This window comes from Rutidosis leptorrhynchoides, chromosome 1 (genome assembly GCF_046630445.1).
Source record: "Rutidosis leptorrhynchoides isolate AG116_Rl617_1_P2 chromosome 1, CSIRO_AGI_Rlap_v1, whole genome shotgun sequence".
Classification (NCBI taxonomy): domain Eukaryota; kingdom Viridiplantae; phylum Streptophyta; class Magnoliopsida; order Asterales; family Asteraceae; genus Rutidosis; species Rutidosis leptorrhynchoides.
The window spans coordinates 5,987,778-6,008,138 of NC_092333.1; the positions used below are offsets into that span (position 1 = coordinate 5,987,778).

Consider the following 20,361-nt stretch of genomic DNA (forward strand, 5'->3'; position numbering starts at 1 on the left):
GCCGGGCTGTAGACTAGACTCACTAATACACCCTATTGACTCGGGTAACGACATCAATGCAGCCTAATTCCCTACAACCAGAGCTCTGATACCAACTTTAACGACCCATCAAAGTACATTTGACGACCATCGTTATCTTGGTCCCACAGCTTGATCATAACTCTATATGAATTTAATAAATAACCTTGCATTCTTTATTTAAAAATGATTTTCTATAAAGGAAACCTATCAAAATATGTAAGTTTAGAAAAACCATACATTATTACTTAACCAAAAGTTGACCAAAACAAAGTCAACAGCATCCACTATTAAATGTATCAAAAGAGAATGCAAGTTATTGTTTAACAAAAGCTGCCATCATAAATATGCAGACTCTCTAAGCACAGCGGAAGCAATCAATCATGAACCTGAGAATAAAACATGCGAGTAACTATCAACAAAAATGTTGAGTGAATTATAGGTTTAATATTGCAAACAATATTTAATACAAACCATAAAAATCTATGTTTGAAAACATAAAAACTCCTTTTTGGACCACAAAATTATATGCTAGAAAACATATAAAAACATTATTCCATTTACCGTGAGCCACCTGATAACCACTTAACCATTTATTTACCCTTGCCAAACACAATAAATAATATACACCGAACAAGTGTATCTACAACAAAATACGAAGTACTAAACATTCCGATTATAAATTGCTTGCGCGACTAGCTCGAAATGGGGTTGTCAAACCCGATAGATCTATCCATAGGATTCGCGTTCACCAATAGAAACCAGTGATTACAGTTACCAGACTAGGGAATATTTTTGTTCAACTCACAATGAATAATTTAAACCAACTTCCACTTGTGTCCAATACGTAAAAATATAATGCATGTATTCTCATCCCAAAAGATTTAAATAGAAAAATGGGACTATAACTCACTTTAATAGCAAACGAAGTAACCACACAAATATGCGAACAACAAATGAAGTAAAGTGATCCGGAATGATCACAACGCCGACCTATAAATAAAGCAGGTCGATATAAATAACTAACTTAGGTCAAGTCTTAGTATGATAGCTATTGTACATGTTGCAAGTAGTCATAGAACAATACTCAACATGCATCGGTTTGATCAGAACAGCGTACAGACACACACTTTCTATTTTTAGAAAGTTTCTATTTTTAGCAGGTTTCCATTTTTGGAAAGTTTCTATTTTTGGAAAGTTTCTATTTTTAGAAAGTTTCTATTTTTGGAAAGTTTCAAGTTAGGAAAGTTTCCTTATTTAGAAAGTCAACAAAAGTCAACTGAAAGTCAAAGTCAATCGAAAGTCAACTCAAAAGTCAACCTTGGTCAAACATAGTCAACGTTAATTTTAAAAGTGTAAGTTGTAATAATAATGTAAGTTATAATGTTTATTAAAGTTAAATATGTCTAATTATGTCATAACATAAGTTTAATTAAATTAAAATGAATTATTAAAGTTAATATAAGTTTAAATGATATAATTGATATAACATAAGTATTTAATTAATTAATTAAATATTAGTCATAATATAAGTATTTTTAATTAATAATAAATTTTAAATCATGTCATAAGTATTATTAATTAATAATGAATTATTAATCATATCATAAGTTTCTAATTATAATTATTAAATCATAAGTATTTAATAATTAAATTATAATTAAATAATAACTAAGCCTTATAATAATTAAATAATTAATTAATCTTTATTATAAGTCTTATAATAATAATCTTATAATATAAGTTTAATACTTATCATAAGTATTTTCCATTAATAATAAAAGTATTATTAATCATAAGTTTAATTAAAATGTTAATTAAATCATAAGTAATAATTAAATGATATAATAAATATATATCATAAGTCTTAAATTATAATAATTACTTTTTATATCATAAGTAATTAAATGATAATTAAATTCATTATTTATATCATAAGTTTAATAATTAATCACAAGTTTTAAATCAAAAGTTCATCGGGTCGTATCTTGAGCCCCGTGTGTCAGTTTCCGGCGAGCCTTACATATATCTCCGCCTAATCAAACCACCCGACACTTCGGTACACTTAAGAACACACCAAGAACAGCCCACAAGTCATGGTGATCAGCCAAGACATCACTTGAAACTTTAATTCAATCAAAATCGTGTTTTAGACGCAACGGGTGATTCGTGGCTCGGATTTAGATGACCCGAACATGAAAGTTCGTCCCATCACTGATCCTAACATACTAACACACCCTAAAGTCACCAAATATGGTTACAAAGTTGGACCAAACCTGGTTCATACCAATATCACATTTCAATCTTAGCAAAATACCACTTTGATCATATCTAGGGCTCCGAGAATCGAAACGACATGAATCCGGAGTCTAAAATTAATGTCTTGATGAGAGGAACTCATCTAGACACCTTAATTTCACTTTTATAACAGTTAAGTTTACTGAAATGGTCGAATAGTCTGCTGTTTACAATCAATCAAACCGAAAACATGTAATAACGAGTGATTCTATGCATACAATCATCAATACAACAATACACAAGTGCTATACTATCATAATAACATCAAAATACATATATAATCAGTAGGAATTAATAAAAATTGAAAAATTAGGGTTCATGAATATACCCCAATCGAAGAACAAAGGATGTAGTCGCGTAGAGAACGAAGAGTAGAATCCGGAAATGATAAAAGCCCTAAATCTTTAAGCTTGAAAAATGAAGATGATGATGATGGTATATGGTGGTGGTGACGGCAACATGAGGAGAGGAGGAAGGAGAAGAGAGAAAAAAAAAATGATTAGGTTAAATGAAAGAAATGAGCCAATTTTGATCATGTAATCTAATCTTTCAAAAATTGGCACAATACCCCCTCCCCTTGATGATTTCGGCTGAAATATGAAGGGTGGGCCCCAATTGTGGGCCAACTTGATGCTAAGAGTATTTACTTGTGGCCCGAATGCCCGAACGAAGCCCGAAACAAGAAAATACCGCTACGCGATTAAATATTCGGAGAGATAACATATACGCGACAATAAAATATATAAACACTATATATATTCATATGACATAAAAATATCATATTTAAGATATTTAGGACTTAAAAATCACGAAAGCTCGACCGTTGGTTTGAAAACCGAAAAGATTCGCCGGATAGAAATCCGCGACAAGTAGAAACGTACAATTTAAGATATGAATAAAATATTCATATAACACATAATAATTAATATATTATTACAAAAATAATAATATAGGTCATAGAAATGACGTGTCACGAATAACAGTTAACGGTCGTTAAATAAATAACGGTAAAAGATAACGGAAAAAGTAGGGTCGTTACAGTATGAACGAGCGAATGAATAAGGTTTTGAATCTGACTTGTGATATAGTCGTGGCGAGATACTCTGGAAATGAGAGAGAAAATGGTGTTACAAACAGATTCGCCGGTAAGTGCTTCAGGTTCTTCACCAAGAGTGCAGGTTGGTGAGTGAAAAGGATCGCCTTCTTCTCGTCTCCATTGATTTAGTCGACTACGAAACCATCAGATGAATTGGGGATGGCTGATTGGTTGATTCATTCTGGTGACGTTGCTTTCGGAGCTTAGGTGAAAATCCATATCGGAATAGCTGTCGAAATTCGAGGAATTCGAACTGGTTGAGGGATTCATCTCGTACGATCAGATGGAGGATTTTCGAAATGAATTAGATTATAGGACATAGATTAGTATCCTGCAATACATAATTTATATATGTATATATAATACTAAAATCCCATAAGTTACGGAGGAATCTACGAAAGCTGTCAGGCAAAGTCTATAGTAACAGATACGCTAAGTGATGAGGGTGAAACGTAACCTTTATTTTGAACGGATTTGAGTTGTTTTGTTACACGAATTGATTTATTGTATATGTGGTATTTTATTGAATTCAGGTTGATTTCACACATATATAGGCAACTAGTCCTATCCGTGTAGTTTAGTTTGTCGGTAAATCCGATTCGTTCCACAGGGAGATGGAGTGTTTAATGGTTTTTTCAATAGTCTTTGATGTCAAACTTAATTAAAGGGGATTTTGGATTAGGAATTTATAATATAACAGTAATAGAAAATAACCTAACTAATTTCATAAATAAAATTACAAGATTACAATAATTAACTTAAAAAGGAACTAAATGAGATTATACTAATTAGGATGCGAATATTTTATTACTAAAGGGTAATTAGTAAAATAGTAACTTTTAATAAAACTATATGTTTAGAATTTTGTTTTGAGCAATTATAATATAAACTTATTTAAATTAACTAAATGATATTTTTAATAAAACTAATACAAATTAAAATGAATTAAAATGATTAACTAATTGTAAACTAATTTCTAATGATAAAGTATTATAATTAACACTAATTATTAGGATTTAACATGTATTAAAGTATTTTATAATAACTAATACAAATTAAATAATAATAACCTAAATATAAATAATTAAATAACTAAAACCCTAATTTTAACCCTACTGGTACTGTAGCCGTGTCTTGTACATACGCGTTTCGCGTATTTATATGCGTATCGCGTATAATTTAAAACCTACGCGAATTGTGTGAATCTGGTCGTACAGTTTGAATTACAGGCATACGCGTTTCGCGTATACCATACACGATACGCGTATGATATATAAACTGTGACAAACAGTCTGTTACGAAATTTAAATGTTTTTATGTATTTTTTTTATATTTTAAAATAATAATTCGTAAATAATGATAATAATACTTTTATAAGAAATATATATGGGATAAATGAGAGTGTTTACTTAATTGTGTCACCCCTAGGTCCATGGATTGTTTTGAGTTTTACGCCCTATTTAAAATGTTTTAGTAATAAACATTTATATTTTTCTTTCGAAAAAATATAAGGTTACGACTAACTAAATAAAATCTAATTTTCATCGGATTCTTTTTTTAGATAGCTACTATTCCCTAAGTATTTAAATTGAGACCTAGCCTAGTTTTGACTTTCGCCAATACCCAAATCGTAACGGTTTCCCTTTTTACAATTTCACTATCATATAATTATTGATATTACCCAAACCACCGAAGTTTATTTTTAAATTGGTGTTAATAACTTATCCATAAATTCGTCTAGATCATTTTTAATGTTGAAGCTTAATTTATGTAAATAAAAACAACTTTCGTTATTTAAATTTAATAAATTAAGTGGCAAGGGTTAAATACCTAATTACACAATAATGGTTTTTTTAACTAGGCTCAATATTAAAAATACTAAAGTTACATTTTAACTTTTACAAATAGTAACAATCCATTTCACTAGGGGCTCTACATCTAAGCCAACACTATGGAAATTTAGCTATTCATTACAATAGGGTAAACATAAAAATATATATATGCAAACATAATAACAACGATAATTTTAACAGTGTAAACTTACTAAAATATCTTCACTTTCATTAACTTCAAACGGTAGAAAATTACAATAATAACACCCTTTTCACGCGTACAATAACACCCTTAATCACGAACAATACACCCTTAATATTTGAAACTAATCCTAATATTTGAACTTTGAAACTGAAATGAAAAATAATACAGAACAATAATATGTATGTATGTATATTAATTTTTGTGTAGTCTCTGTCTCTCCCTAATGTGTCTCCTGCACTTCGTATTTATCATTGAGATATTAGGTATAGTTGGTCAAAAAGCCCCATTTGCTGTTAGCACTAGACAAAAGAATTGTTTTAAAAATCAAAAGCCAGCCGCCCCATTCTTGCGGTCTGGAAACTTGTCTGGCCTAACATTACGCGTTTCGTGTAGGCTTACACGATTCGCGTAAGACCAACAGGCTACACGTTTCGTGTAGAGTTACACGATTCGTGTATGAGTTAATGGCAGTTTTCTTTATTTTTCTTTTTCGTTTGTTCTTTGTTGATCCCGTATCGATGTGTACCATTTTGGACGACTTGTGTAACCTTTTTCTTCAGTCTTCTTCGTTCTTGAATTCGGATAAACATTTTCTCGATATATATTTGATTTAAACTCATCGTTTATCGTTGTTTCTTCAAATAGCAAGCTCTTGTCCACTTTTGTCGTTTTTCTTGAATATTATACGTTGAATGTCTTTTTAGATGATAAAAGCTGATGAAATATAACTGATATTGCGTCGAATAATATGTATGTTTAGAGCAATATCACTAAGATATGAATTTTGTCTATACATTATCAATGCACTAAATGCAGTAAGACGTGTCTAGACTTAAGATAATAAGCAAGTGATTCCCTAAGAATGATAAGCAGGTAATTTTCGACACGAAATGATAAGCAAAATTTTTTGACACGCAGACACGGTCGAAGTCCAGACTCATTAATGTATCCTAATGACTATCAATTAGACACACTAATGCAGACCTGGTTCGCTAAGACCAACGCTCTGATACCAACTCTAACGACCCGTCCTAATCCATCAGGATGAATACATTACATTTGGTTACATCGCGAGGTACTTGACCTCTATATGATACATTTTACAAACATTGCATTCGTTTTTAAAAGACAAACTTTCATCACATCGAAAGTTGACAGCATGCATACCATTTCATAATATATCCAACTATAAATGACTTAATAATATTCTTGTTGAACTCAACGACTCGAATGCAACGTCTTTTGAAATATACCATGAATGACTCCAAGTAATATCTTTAAAATGAGCAAATGCACAGCGGAAGATTTCTTTCATACCTGAGAATAAACATGCTTTCAAGTGTCAACCAAAAGGTTGGTGAGTTCATAAGTTTATCATAAAATAATAAAATTCATCATTTTGATAGACCACAAGATTTAAATGCTGCATGGTACAAATGGGCCCGAATCCTATACGTACCTGTAATGTACATGCGATATCTTTTAAATACAGTACACCTTTCTCGTGTACGAAACCATTTTTTATAAATCTTAGTAACCGTACACATATCTCGTGCACAAAAACTAATACACATAACCTGTGTATAAAAATCATTCTCTCGATACGTAACATTCACATCAATTGGTGGCAATTATCATGTCCACATAATTCAATGGTGGCAATTATCATGTCCACATAATTCAATGATTCAATGGTGGCATTTATCATATCCACATAATTCAATGGTGGCAATTATCATGTCCACATAATTCAATGGTGGCAATTATCATGTCCACATAATTCAACGGTGGCAATTATCATGTCCACATAATTCAACGGTGGCAATTATCATGTCCACATAATTCAATAATAATCTGCAGAACTTCTGTCTGCATAATAATTCATTCGAGGAATGTTTTGCTTGTGTATATCTCTTCAAACATTTATAAAAGCATTTCATGTATTCGCAGTTCAAAATATATTTCAAAAGCATTTAATAAAGCATTTGTAAAAACGGCGCATGTATTCTCAGTCCAAAAATGTAAAGAGTAAAAGGGAATCAAATGAACTCACCATACTGTATTTTGTAGTAAAAATACATATGACTATATTGAACAACTGAGCAATGCAGGGTTGGCCTCGGATTCACGAACCTATATCATTCGTATATATACATTAAAATATATACTTGTAATCGAACAATTTTAGATATATTTTGTTATGTTTTTAAGATTAATATTCCTATATATAATTTTATTAATATTTATAATGCTATAATACTTATTATATATATAATTTAATTAACGTTGTAATATTACATTAGTTAAAATATAGTATTATATAATATTAGTATACTTCTTTAATAGATATATTTTATATAAATTTCTCTTGCTTGAAAAATGTTAATTAACATAAGGGTAATGATAATAATTATTAATACTACTAATAACAATCTTAATAATAATTATAACAATAATAATGATCATAATAATAATAAAAATAATAATAATAATAATAATAATAATAATAATAATAATAATAATAATAATAATAATAATAATAATAATAATAATAATAATAATAATAATAATAATAATAATAATAATAATAATAATAATAATAATAATAATAATAATAATAATAAAAAGAAGAAAGAGAACTACCTTAAAGGCAAAAAAAAAATTAAGAATCTGCCGAGGCCGGGACTCGAACCCGCGACCTCTCGCTCGATGACAACACCTCTAACCATGCTTCCACTTCTGATTTTCTACTCTAAACCCATATGAATTAATTATATCCCAAATTAACGGGTTCTCTTCCTTCTTTATTTTCATTCAGCTAGTCCACCCGATCTCGGCCCAAGAACACTTTACGGCCCAACAACAGTTTCTGGCCCAACTAGTATAACAGATTCATGGCCCTAATCTTGTTTCAATTTAAATCGAATAAGGGTTAAATGGGTGGTGGGTTCCGGTAAGTAGGAAAAAAAAATTATATAAGAGGCAAGTTGCAGCCGATCAATTTTCATCATTGTTTCATCCTTATACATCATACTAGGAATATCATCATCGTCACTTCTAATAACATCATCATTATCCTATTGTCCCATTATTTTCATTTTCGCCACTTCAATGGAATCATCATCATCAATATCTGTCAACAATCATCATACCCTTGTTTCCATAATATAACTCGAACTGTGCAGCAGCAGGAAGATGTTTACAGGCTTTATGGCTCGTGGTGGGTTTGTTACAGGCCCAATCATATTTATGAATCCAACTTAGGAAAGTTTAAAGATTCGAAGATAATTTATAGGCATTGTGGCCCAACCCTCTTGTAACACAATCGAGTTTTCTTGATCACAATCATATCCTCTCAGTTTTTAATAAACAAAAGGGTTTATTAATATTAGGGTGTCGGTCACTTAATAAAAGAAAGGAAAAAAAATACGCGTGCCATCAGAAGAAAAAAAATAATCGTGCAGCATCCTTGTCATTATTCTCCTGCTTTTTCCTTTGTTTATGTTAACTTTACAGCAAGATGGTTAATATAAGTTGCAGTGGCAATAATAGAAGTCATCGTCTTCAATTCCATCTTGAGAGAGAGATAAGTTATTGAGTGATTTGTTGTCGGTTATTGAATGAAAACTTCATCGGAATTAAAGGCCAAACAATTTGTTTAATAGATGCATAATGGTATTTAATTATGATCAAAACAGAAAATTGAAAGAAAGAAAAAAGATGGAGGTAATGGTGGTGATTCTCGGTTGTGCAAGGTGGTGATGCAATAAGTTTTGTTGAAGAATGTGAATGTTGTTGTTGTGTGTGGATAGTGATTTAATGGTGGTTCAAAATTTGAAGGCGAAACAGGAGAATAATAACAGTATACGAGTAAGTAATAATATACCATTTGTCAAGATTTGGTGATGGTGAACGTGGAACTAATACTAGCGTGCAGTAGTAGAATCAACAAGAATAGATCGTTGTTGCAGCAGCAGTTGATGCAAGAAATGGTGGTTTTCATGTTTTTAGTGAGAAGAAGAGAGATCCAAGGTGGTAGTCAATGGTGTTGGTTCATGGTAAGATTGTGGTAAGTTTGTGATTTTCATGGTGGTCGACGTAAGTGAGGTGAAGGGTTGTTCCCAATTGTAATGGCGTTACTTCACAATGAAATGTTGTTATGATGTTCATACGGTGGTGGTTAGATAGTGGTTGATCATAGGTAATGTGTGTTTGTGATTAATAGAAGTAGTGGTAGATGAAATGATGTACAACTCGACTGAATTAATCAATTAAATAAATAAAAAGTAGTTCACAATTTCTCAATCAGACAAAATTAGAACAGAAATTCAATAAAGTAAAATAAAAATGAATCCAGTTGTTATGATTTGTACTACTGATAGAGATATGAAACGAGTTAGGGACAAAATTTATCAATCTAACACACTATGTGAGACAGATTTTTGATATATACACCGTATTATAATCAGTATACATTAATAAATATAACATTAATATTATTAATAATAATATTAATACTAATAATCATAATAAAGGAAATAATAATATCACAAATACTAATAATATAAACATTTATACTTATCTAATTCCATATATATATATATATATATATATATACTTTATATAATAATAATGATACCAATATTAATATTAATGTTAATAATAATGAAATTAATAATAATAATATTAATATAGCATTATAATTGAATTTATAACTATATTTAATATGTTACAAATTTATTGATTATAACATATTCACCAATTATATAATTTATTGATTCCTTATTATTTATATATTACATTATATATAATGTTACTTATGTATAGAATTTATATATATATTTACATGTTTATTTATACACAATTGTTCGTGAATCGTCGGGAATAGTCAGAGGACAAATGCACTAATGTAAACTGTTCCAAAATTTTGAGACTCAGCTTTACAGACTTTGCTTATCGTGTCGAGATCATATGAAATTAAGTTTAAATTTGGTCGGAAATTTTCGGGTCGTCACACACGGGTGGCTCTCCTCGGGTGGCCATCATCTGTCGGTATCTGGCGGGTCTGATCAGCACGAGATGTCCATCAGGAAGGCGTCGGTACAAATGGTTATGCTCATTACGGACTGGACCTTCCCCAAGTTCCGCGAGAATCACAGCACCACCGGGATGGTGCTGTGGCTCCGGAGGTCCTGGGGGCAAGTGGAGCTGGAATCTCTGGTGGGTCCACGTGTCCGTCTGAGGTAACCACTGGGTCAAGCGTAAGGCTACTGGCTCTAGAGGATGAAGCGTCTGAGTCACTGGAAGGTGTCGACGTCGGCATCTGAGAATCGGCAACAATGATCGGTGAGGTGGCTGATGAGTCTGTGTCACTGTCCAAAATTATGATAGGTGGAATATCCGACATCTGAACAAGGAAAAATAACTTTTTCCATGTCAGTAAGTCATAAAGCAAGCACGTATTAGGCAAAGTAACTACGACAGTCTAAATCATGTGTAACAGTAAGTAGCATGGCAATAACGGCAAGTACCATGCAATCGAAAATAGATAATAGCATGCAGTAGTGAAGTCATGTAGTAGCATACGGCATATAGCAGTAAAAGTAAGCAGCAGCATGCGGCAAATTCCGCATAAACAAGTAAACTAGCAAGTTGTAGATTAGTTCTATTAGTGAATCCTACTCGGGTCAGTCCAGACTCACTAATGCAACCTAATTCCCTACAACCTGGCTCTGATACCAAATGTGATGCCCCGTACAAAACCATCGTGTACGATTCATCAACAACAGGATCATCACAAGGTCAAACACTATATGCTGTTTCATAACAAGTTTGTATTCATGAATAAAGGTGACGTTTTAACCAACGTCGAATGTTTAACAACCAAAAGTATGCTTCTACGAATAGCAAGCAATAATAGTACGTGACCCGTAGGTCGTTACAAATACATCGTTTCAAAAATAATAAAGTTTGAATGCAACATAAAATGTTTCATGCGGTGACATCTCTAGTAAGCACAGCGGAAGTCTACAAGGCATGGCTAGTACAACAGCGGAAGCAAGCAACCTTAAGCACCTGAGAAAAATGTAGCGACCCGAACTTTTCCATATTTATATATATTAATTGAGATTGATATTTACATGACTAAATGTTTACAACGTGTTAATCAATCAAACTTGTTAAGACTTGATTAAATGAAATAAGTTTCATATAGACAATTGATCACCCAAGTTGACCGGCGATTCACGAACGTTACAAAATTGTAAAAACTACATGTTGTGGTATATATAGACATATATATATGGTTGACATAAGATTATGATGAGTAAGTATCTCACTAAATATTTTAACAATGTGTGATATACATAAGAAATGAGATTACTAAGTTAAGAAACTCGAAATGATATATATAACGATTATCGTTATGATAACGTCTACTAAATACATATATATCATATTAAGATATTGATACACTATATTTAACATGATAAAATGATATTTAAATATATCATTAAGTGTGTTAACAATGAACTACATATGTAAAAACAAGACTACTAACTCAAGAATTACGAAACGAGACTTATATGTAACGATTATCGTTGTAACGATATTTTAATGTATATATCATATTAAGAGATATTAATACATCATAATATCATGATAATATAATAATTTAATATCTTATTTGATATAATAAATATTGGGTTAACAACATTAATTGAGATCGTTAACTTAAAGGTTTCAAAACAACACTTACATGTAACGACTAACGAAGACTTAACGACTCCATTAGAATGTATATACATGTTGTGTTTTGATATGTATTCTTACACTTTTAAAAGACTTCAAGACACATATCAAAGTACTTCTACTTAACAAAAATACTTACAATTACATCCTCGTTCAGTTTCATCAACAATTCTACTCGTATGCACCCGTATTCGTACTCGTACAATACACAGCTTTTAGATGTATGTACTATTGGTATATACACTCCAATTATCAGATCTTATCAGCCCATGTGAGTCACCTAACACATGTGGGAACCATCATTTGGCAACTAGCATGAAATATCTCATAAAATTATAAAAATATTAGTAATCATTCATGACTTATTTACATGAAAACAAAATTACATATCCTTTATATCTAATCCATATACCAATGACCAAAAACACCTACAAATACTTTCATTCTTCAATTTTATTCATCTAATTAATCTCTCTCAAGTTACATCTTCAATTTCTAAGTGTTCTTCATAAATTCCATAAGTATAGTTTCATAAAAATCAAGAATACTACCAAGTTTGCAAGTTTACTTCCAAGCTTTCTAATCCATTCCAAGTAATCATCTAAGATCAAGGAACCTTTGTTATTTACAGTAGGTTATCTTTCTAATTCAAGGTAATATTCATATTCAAACTTTGATTCAATTTCTACAACTATAACAATCTTATTTCGAGTGAAAATCTTACTTGAACTGTTTTCGTGTCATGATTCTGCTTCAAGAACTTTCAAGCCATCCAAGGATCCTTTGAACCTAGATCCATTTTTCTCATTTCCAGTAGTTTTATCCAAAAAACTTGAGGTAGTAATGATGTTCATAACATCATCCGATTCATACATATAAAGCTATCTTATTCGAAGGTTTAAACTTGTAATCACTAGAACATAGTTTAGTTAATTCTAAACTTATTCGCAAACAAAAGTTAATCCTTTTAACTTGAATTTTAAAATCAACTAAACACATGTTCTATATCTATATGATATGCTAACTTAATGATTTAAAACCTGGAAACACGATGAACACCATAAAATCGGATATACGCCGTCGTAGTGAAACCGGGGGCTGTTTTGGTTTGGATAATTAAAAACTATGATAAACTTTGATTTAAAATTTATTCTTCTGGGAAAATGATTTTTCATATGAACATGAAACTATATCCAAAAATCTTGGTTAAACTCAAAGTGAAAGTATGTTTTTCAAAATGGTCATCAAGATGTCGTTCTTTCGACGGAAATGACTACCTCTTTAGTAATTGACATGTAACTTAAATTTCCGACTATAAACCTATACTTTTTCTGTTTGGATTCTTAAATTAGAGTTCAATATGAAACCATAGCAATTTGATTCACTCAAAACGGATTTAAAAATGAAGAAGTTATGGGTAAAACAAGATTGGATATTTTTGATCTTTTTAGCTACGGGAAATGTTTAACAAATCTATACAAATCATATCCTAGCTAACTTATATTGTATTATACATGTATTCTAATATATTATGTAATCTTGGGATACCATAGACACGTATGCAAATGTTTTGACATATCATATCGGCCCATGTATATATATTATTTGGAACAACCATAGACACTCTATATGCAGTAATGTTGGAGTTAGCTATACAGGTTTGAGGTTGATTCCAAATATATATATACTTTGAGTTGTGATTTAGCCTGAGACGTGTATACATTGGGTCGTGGATTGATTCAAGATAATATATATCGATTTATTTCTGTACATCTAACTGTGGACAACTAGTTGTAGGTTACTAACGAAGACAGTTGACTTAATACACTCAAATCTTTAAAACATAATAAAAATGGTTGTAATTATATTTTGATCATACTTTGATATATATGTACATATTTTTATAGGTTCGTGAATCGATCCGTGGCCAAGTCTTATTTCTGAGGAAGGAAATATCTGTGAAAGTGAGTTATAGTCCCACTTTTAAAATCTAATATTTTTGGGATGAGAATACATGCAGGTTTTATAAATGATTTACAAAATAGACACAAGTACGTGAAACTAAATTCTATGGTTGAATTATCGAAATCGAATATGCCCCTTTTTATTAAGTCTGGTAATCTAAGAATTAGGGAACAGACACCTAATTGACGCGAATCCTAAAGATAGATCTATTGGGCCTAACAAACCCTATCCAAAGTACCGGATGCTTTAGTACTTCGAAATTTATATCATATCCGAAGGGTGTCCCGGAATGATGGGGATATTCTTATATATGCATCTTGTTAATGTCGGTTACCAGGTGTTCACCATATGAATGATTTTTATCTCTATGTATGGGATGTGTATTGAAATATGAAATCTTGTGGTCTATTGTTACGATTTGATATATATAGGTTAAACCTATAACTCACCAACATTTTTGTTGACGTTTAAAGCATGTTTATTCTCAGGTGAATATTAAGAGCTTCCGCTGTTGCATACTAAAATAAGGACAATATTTGGAGTCCATGTTTGTATGATATTGTGTAAAAACTGCATTCAATAAACATATGTCGATGTAATATATTTCTATTGTAAACCATTATGTAATGGTCGTGTGTAAACAGTATATTTTAGATTATCATTATTTGATAATCTACGTAATGTTTTTAAAACCTTTATTGATAAAATAAAGGTTATGGTTGTTTTAAAAATGAATGCAGTCTTTGAAAAATGTCTCATATAGTGGTCAAAACCTCGCAACGAAATCAATTAATATGGAACGTTTATAATCAATATGAACGGGACATTTCAGTAAACATGCTTAAAAACGTCAACACAAAGGTTGGTGAGCTATAGTTTAAGTATAACAGTATGTAAGGTAGGCTACGAGATTTCAGTGCTTCAACAGCGTTTTAAAATAGTATATAAAGTATATGTTTAACCGTGGGCACTTGGTAACTAACTTAACATTTATAACCCCCTGAAAGTACACTTGGCGAGTGCGTATGTTTACGAAGTATTAAACACCCGTTAAATGCAAGCGCTACTAGCCCGAGTGGGGATGTCAAACCCTATGGATCCATATCTAAGATTCGCGTTCACCGGTTCAAAGACCAATGACTAAACGTTACCGAGCTAAGGGGAAAGTTTATGCCGTTGTATAACCCACACATATATAAAGTTTAAGTACTCATGCCTAGTATGTAAAACGTAAAATGCGCATGTATTCTCAGTTCCCAAAATAGTTAAAGTAAAAAGGGATGCTATAACTCACAGTGGAAAAGTAGTAGTAAAGTTGGTTCGGAAAAGTAAGCAAGTATGTAGGTCCGAAAAGTCCTCAACCTAAGTCAAAAGTTACTAAGTTAGTAAATCGTCCCAATAGGTTTATAAGTATGTAAATTAGGTCTTAAGTATCATCATCATTCATCATCAAACAAAAAGTATAAAGTAAGTTTCATTCTAGAAAAGAGTTTAAAACAAAGGCTGACTTCGATCAGTCGCCACGGCCTCTATACAAACTGAATTGAGGTGGGACCAGTGACCATAGCTCTGTATATGAGTCCTTTAGTTGCTATAAAAATTCCAGAACCAAACTCGTCTTCGTTTGACCGTGGCGACGGTTTAAGTGCGAGTAGGTCAGAATTTTCAGCACAACGTTAAAAGGACATAGTGACGTTCGGAGGGCCATAGATCCTAAACCGTAACTCGGATTAAGACGAGTCTTAAACGAAAAATTATCTACTCGAATAGAGATAACTGAAAATCAACTTTACAGTAGCCCAGGTATTCTTATCAGACCCGAAAAACAGTAGGTTTAGCGTTCCGGTGGGTTCTTGGTGCTCGATGCTCATCACGGTTCTCATCCTTGATGCATATAGCTTCAAGTGTACAACTCGTTGATGTGTTGGCATCATCTTTGCCAAGTTTTGACCATCATAACACAAGTGTAAGTCTAAGATAAGTAGCACAACTCAATTAAGTGTTGCAAGTAGTTTGATGAACCAAAGTTACATCAAGATCTTAGATCCGACACATATATAAACTCTAAAAGTGATATTAAGCTACAAACTTGAAAGTAAACTAAGTAATCAAGATTTTAAGTTGTAGAACATAGTTATTAGTTAGATCTTGAAGATCCAAGACCCAAAAGTCTAGATCTAAAGTTACTAAGTTAAATCCTAAGTCATAACACTTGAATCTTTACTTTAATGAAACCATAAGTTATGAAACTTAGATTCTCATCTTGTAAAGTGTATGTAAGCTTATAAGCTCTTGTTTACAACAAAATTAGAAGATCATAAGTTATAGAAACTTAGATCCAACACAAGTATATGAAGTTATAACTAGAAAGTTATACTTCCATGTTCTTGAACTTATAAAGTTAACTTTTAGTTTCAAGAAATATGAGATCAAGATTAACTAGTAATACTTGACCAAATTAACAATATTTCAACTTTAAAGTACATAAAATGAAGAAATAAATTAAATCTACAAGTAACAAGTTCATGGTTGTTCATACTTTAAAGATTCAAGCCAAGGCTTTGATCTTTAAGAAAGTAAACCTTAAGTTTACAAACATGGATACAAGTATGATTTTAAAACTCATGAACTTTAAATCTTTTAAAGCATTAAATGTAGAACCATAAACTAGAAAGTTTAGGTTCTTGTTTGTTCTTGTAATACAAGATAATATGAAGAATAAACTAGGAAGTTTGATTCTTACAACTACAAACAACAACAAGTAATTAAACAACAATAAACAACAAGTAACATAAACAAGTAAATGATGACGATGATGGGAGTCTAGGCTACGGTTTTGATGAGGAAAAAGAAAGAAAAAGAAGCCTTGTTACTTACAAGAATGGAGAGAAAAGATGAGAGAAAATGTGAAGTAAAATGAAGTGTGTGAAAGAGTGAAATGGATACAAGTAATAAGTAATAAAAAAAAAATTTGAACTCTCCCTCCTACACTCCCATAGCCGACGGTTTTCAACACAAAAGGAGGAGGGAAAAGTCCACTAGTTACTTGCATGTATTTAGCTCAAATTGGTATAAAGTTATGTTGTTATGGGAAAGTGTTGTAATTGTACAAGTAACTAGTCTTTCATTCACCAACTAAACTAGTTTAAGTCACAAAGTAATACTTACATGAAAGATGGGCTAAATAGTCTATTAAGTGTGTAGGGTGGGCTTCTAAGTTCACTAATCATGAGTCCATTAATAAAAGACCAAGTATGTAACAAATAATCCAATAAAGCCCAAGTAATTAACTAGTATCCTTAGTTAATTAAAAATGACTAATAATAATTAATCATGAATGTAAATAATATTTAAAAATATTATTCGTGTAATGTACGTGAGTCACAAAGACAATTCAGGCCATGAAAAGTTAAATACGGTAACAAGTAACACGTATAAGAACACGTTTATTAAAACGCAAGCATTAATAATAAATTATTAATAATTAAACGTTGGAAAATTCAGGGTCGTTACAAGTCATATGTTGATTTGCACCAGAATCTACAATCCAATTTTTACTTTTATTATTTTTTAAACATCCATTTGTATTAAAAAAAAAAATGTACCAAAATTTTCATTGAACTTCTTACTCCCATTAAAAATAGTACCTGCCATGTTATCATTAGCAATTTCATTTACAGGATTCTTCTCATTTATTAGAGATAGGAGTCTCATCATTTGATCATTTGTAAGATTCATATTGCTTGAACCTGAAACATCAGAACTACTACTAATAGCATTGTTGTTAGTAACACTTTTATTATTATTATTGAACTTATTAACAAAGAGTTTTCTCTTCCAATTAGATGGATAACCCACTACTTCAAAACACCTATCAATAGTATGAACAACCCTATTACACTTTGTACATTTTAAGTTAGAGTTGACATTTCTATTAAAAGTATTTGTGCCTGCATTTCCTCTGTTAAAGTTATTATTTCTATTAGTGTTACTATAGTTAACAACAGTACTATTAGTATCATATTGAGATAAAAACACAGAATTCTGAGGTTTACTAGATTCGCCATTAATAACACTTCTATGAGAGTGTTCTCTAGAAATCACAGAATAAGCAGTTTTAACATCAGGCAATGGATCTCTAAGAAGTAAATTACTCCTAACAGCCATATAACAGTCATTTAATCCCATAAAAAACTACATCAATCTTAACATATTATTATGAGTTTGATTAGTTTGAGCATCATCACAAGTGCATTTAGTCAATTTAACCATGGCATCATACTGAACCCACAAAGAACTTAACTATCCATACTGAACCCACAAAGAACTTAACTTATGATAGTATTCGGCTAATGTACTATTACTTGTTTAACAGTATTTATATTTTGATACAGATTAAAGATAACATATCCATCTATTTTATCATAAGTATCTTTTAAGTCCTTCCATATAGTAGCAGCATCCACAGAAAAAATAGAACCAAATTACAATTCTTCACTTAAAGATCCAAGTAACCATGTTAACACAACTGAATTACATCTATCCCACTATCTAGCAAGCACATCATTAGTAGTATTTTTTACACATGTATCATCAATAAATCCAACTTTATTTTTAGTACCTAAAGCAAGTAAAACATATCTACTCCAGATATTATAATTTTTAGTTCCTTTTAATTTGACTGAAACAAGTGGTGTACCAGTAGTATCACTAGGATGCAAATAAAGTGGATCACCAAAATCAAGTTTATTAATAAGAGTAAGAGCAGTTTTCATCACCCATAATGAAAACAATAATAGAAACACACAAATAATCAACAAGAAACCAAGCAACTGCAAGACAAGATAATAATTCAAGGAAAACAAATAAACACACAAGGAATAACACGAATAAATTTGAGACTCCCCTTTGTAGTTCAACCAGAGTTGAGAACACAAGAAAAATTACAGCGGAAGACAAGAAGAATCACAGCAGAAGACGATACAAGAACTTTCAAGCACCAACAGATAACCACTTTTAAACCAGAGAACCCTAACCCTAAAAATTAGGGAATCTTCAATACATCAACAATAAACCGTCACAAAACCTTTAACAATTGAGATAACACAATACTAACAGAAAACAAGATCAGATCTAGAAGAAACCCTTCAAACCCTAGAATGAAGAACAAAATCACCAATCGATCGTATTCCGCTCTGATACCATGTTAAAAATCACATACATAATACAAATAACATTCCGGAATAGCAGAAAACTTCAACTATTAGCCAAAATTACACAATCCTTAATCAGAGAACAAATCAAAATAAATCACAAGATGTTTGAGATTTAAAATACACAATCAAAGACTGATAAGAATGTAATAGAACTGAAACAGAAAAATCAAAAGAACCGATTCTTCACAAATTATGATCTAGGGTTTTCTTTGAGAGAAATATGATGAAGCAGATGATGAAATCGTAAAAACTGCTGAAACCCTAAATCATATTCTCTTTTATAATGGAGAAAATTGCTAAAACATCCTTGAATCTTCTTTGCACAACCTCAGCAGTCCATCTACTTTTGATAGTGTCAAAACTAGTCCTTTGGGAATCATAAGAATGTTAAAGCCTGCATAAAATACTAGAAAACACCACAAATAAGAAAAAATAACATAACATACCAAAAATAAGTTTGATTGTTTATATAAATTTAACATATTTGCTCTCCAACCGACCAAACCACGCTCCTTGCAATGGATTCAACTGTTGGAAAATTCGATACGAATTACTACAAAGGTGTCTCGAAACATAGAGGTTTGTTTCAATCAGATGCTGCACTTTTAAATGACAAGAAAACAAGTGCCTATGTCAAATTTCAATCAAGAACTCATGGGCACTCATTCTTTGAGGACTTTCGAGCATCAATGGTTAAGATGGGTAAAATTGGAATTTTAACAAGTACAGCTGGTGAAATCAGGAAAACTTGTGCTTTTATAAATTAATGAAAGATTAATTTTGAATTACTGAATTTTAAGTTATTGTACTAAATTGAGAAGTGATTAATAAATTTAATTAAGAGACCTGCACGTTAACCTATATTGGTTACTTGCACAAGGTACTCTATGTTTGTTCCTGATCCAGTTGTATCGAGTCTGTTACTTGTGTGCTTTAAAGAGTACTTATATTATATTTTATACTTGTGTATCGTATGTACAA

At 31.2% G+C, this 20,361-nt stretch overlaps 1 protein-coding gene across 1 annotated transcript in view; it reads left to right on the forward strand.

The window, feature by feature from the left end:
* LOC139855617 (peroxidase 27-like) overlaps window positions 1-20,147 on the forward strand; it is an 83,751-nt gene extending 63,604 nt beyond the window's left edge. The window contains exon 5 of the mRNA XM_071844862.1: window positions 19,862-20,147. Coding sequence (XP_071700963.1) covers window positions 19,862-20,147 — 286 coding nt within the window. The remainder of the gene's footprint in view (window positions 1-19,861) is intronic.
* Window positions 20,148-20,361: the final 214 nt, after the last annotated feature.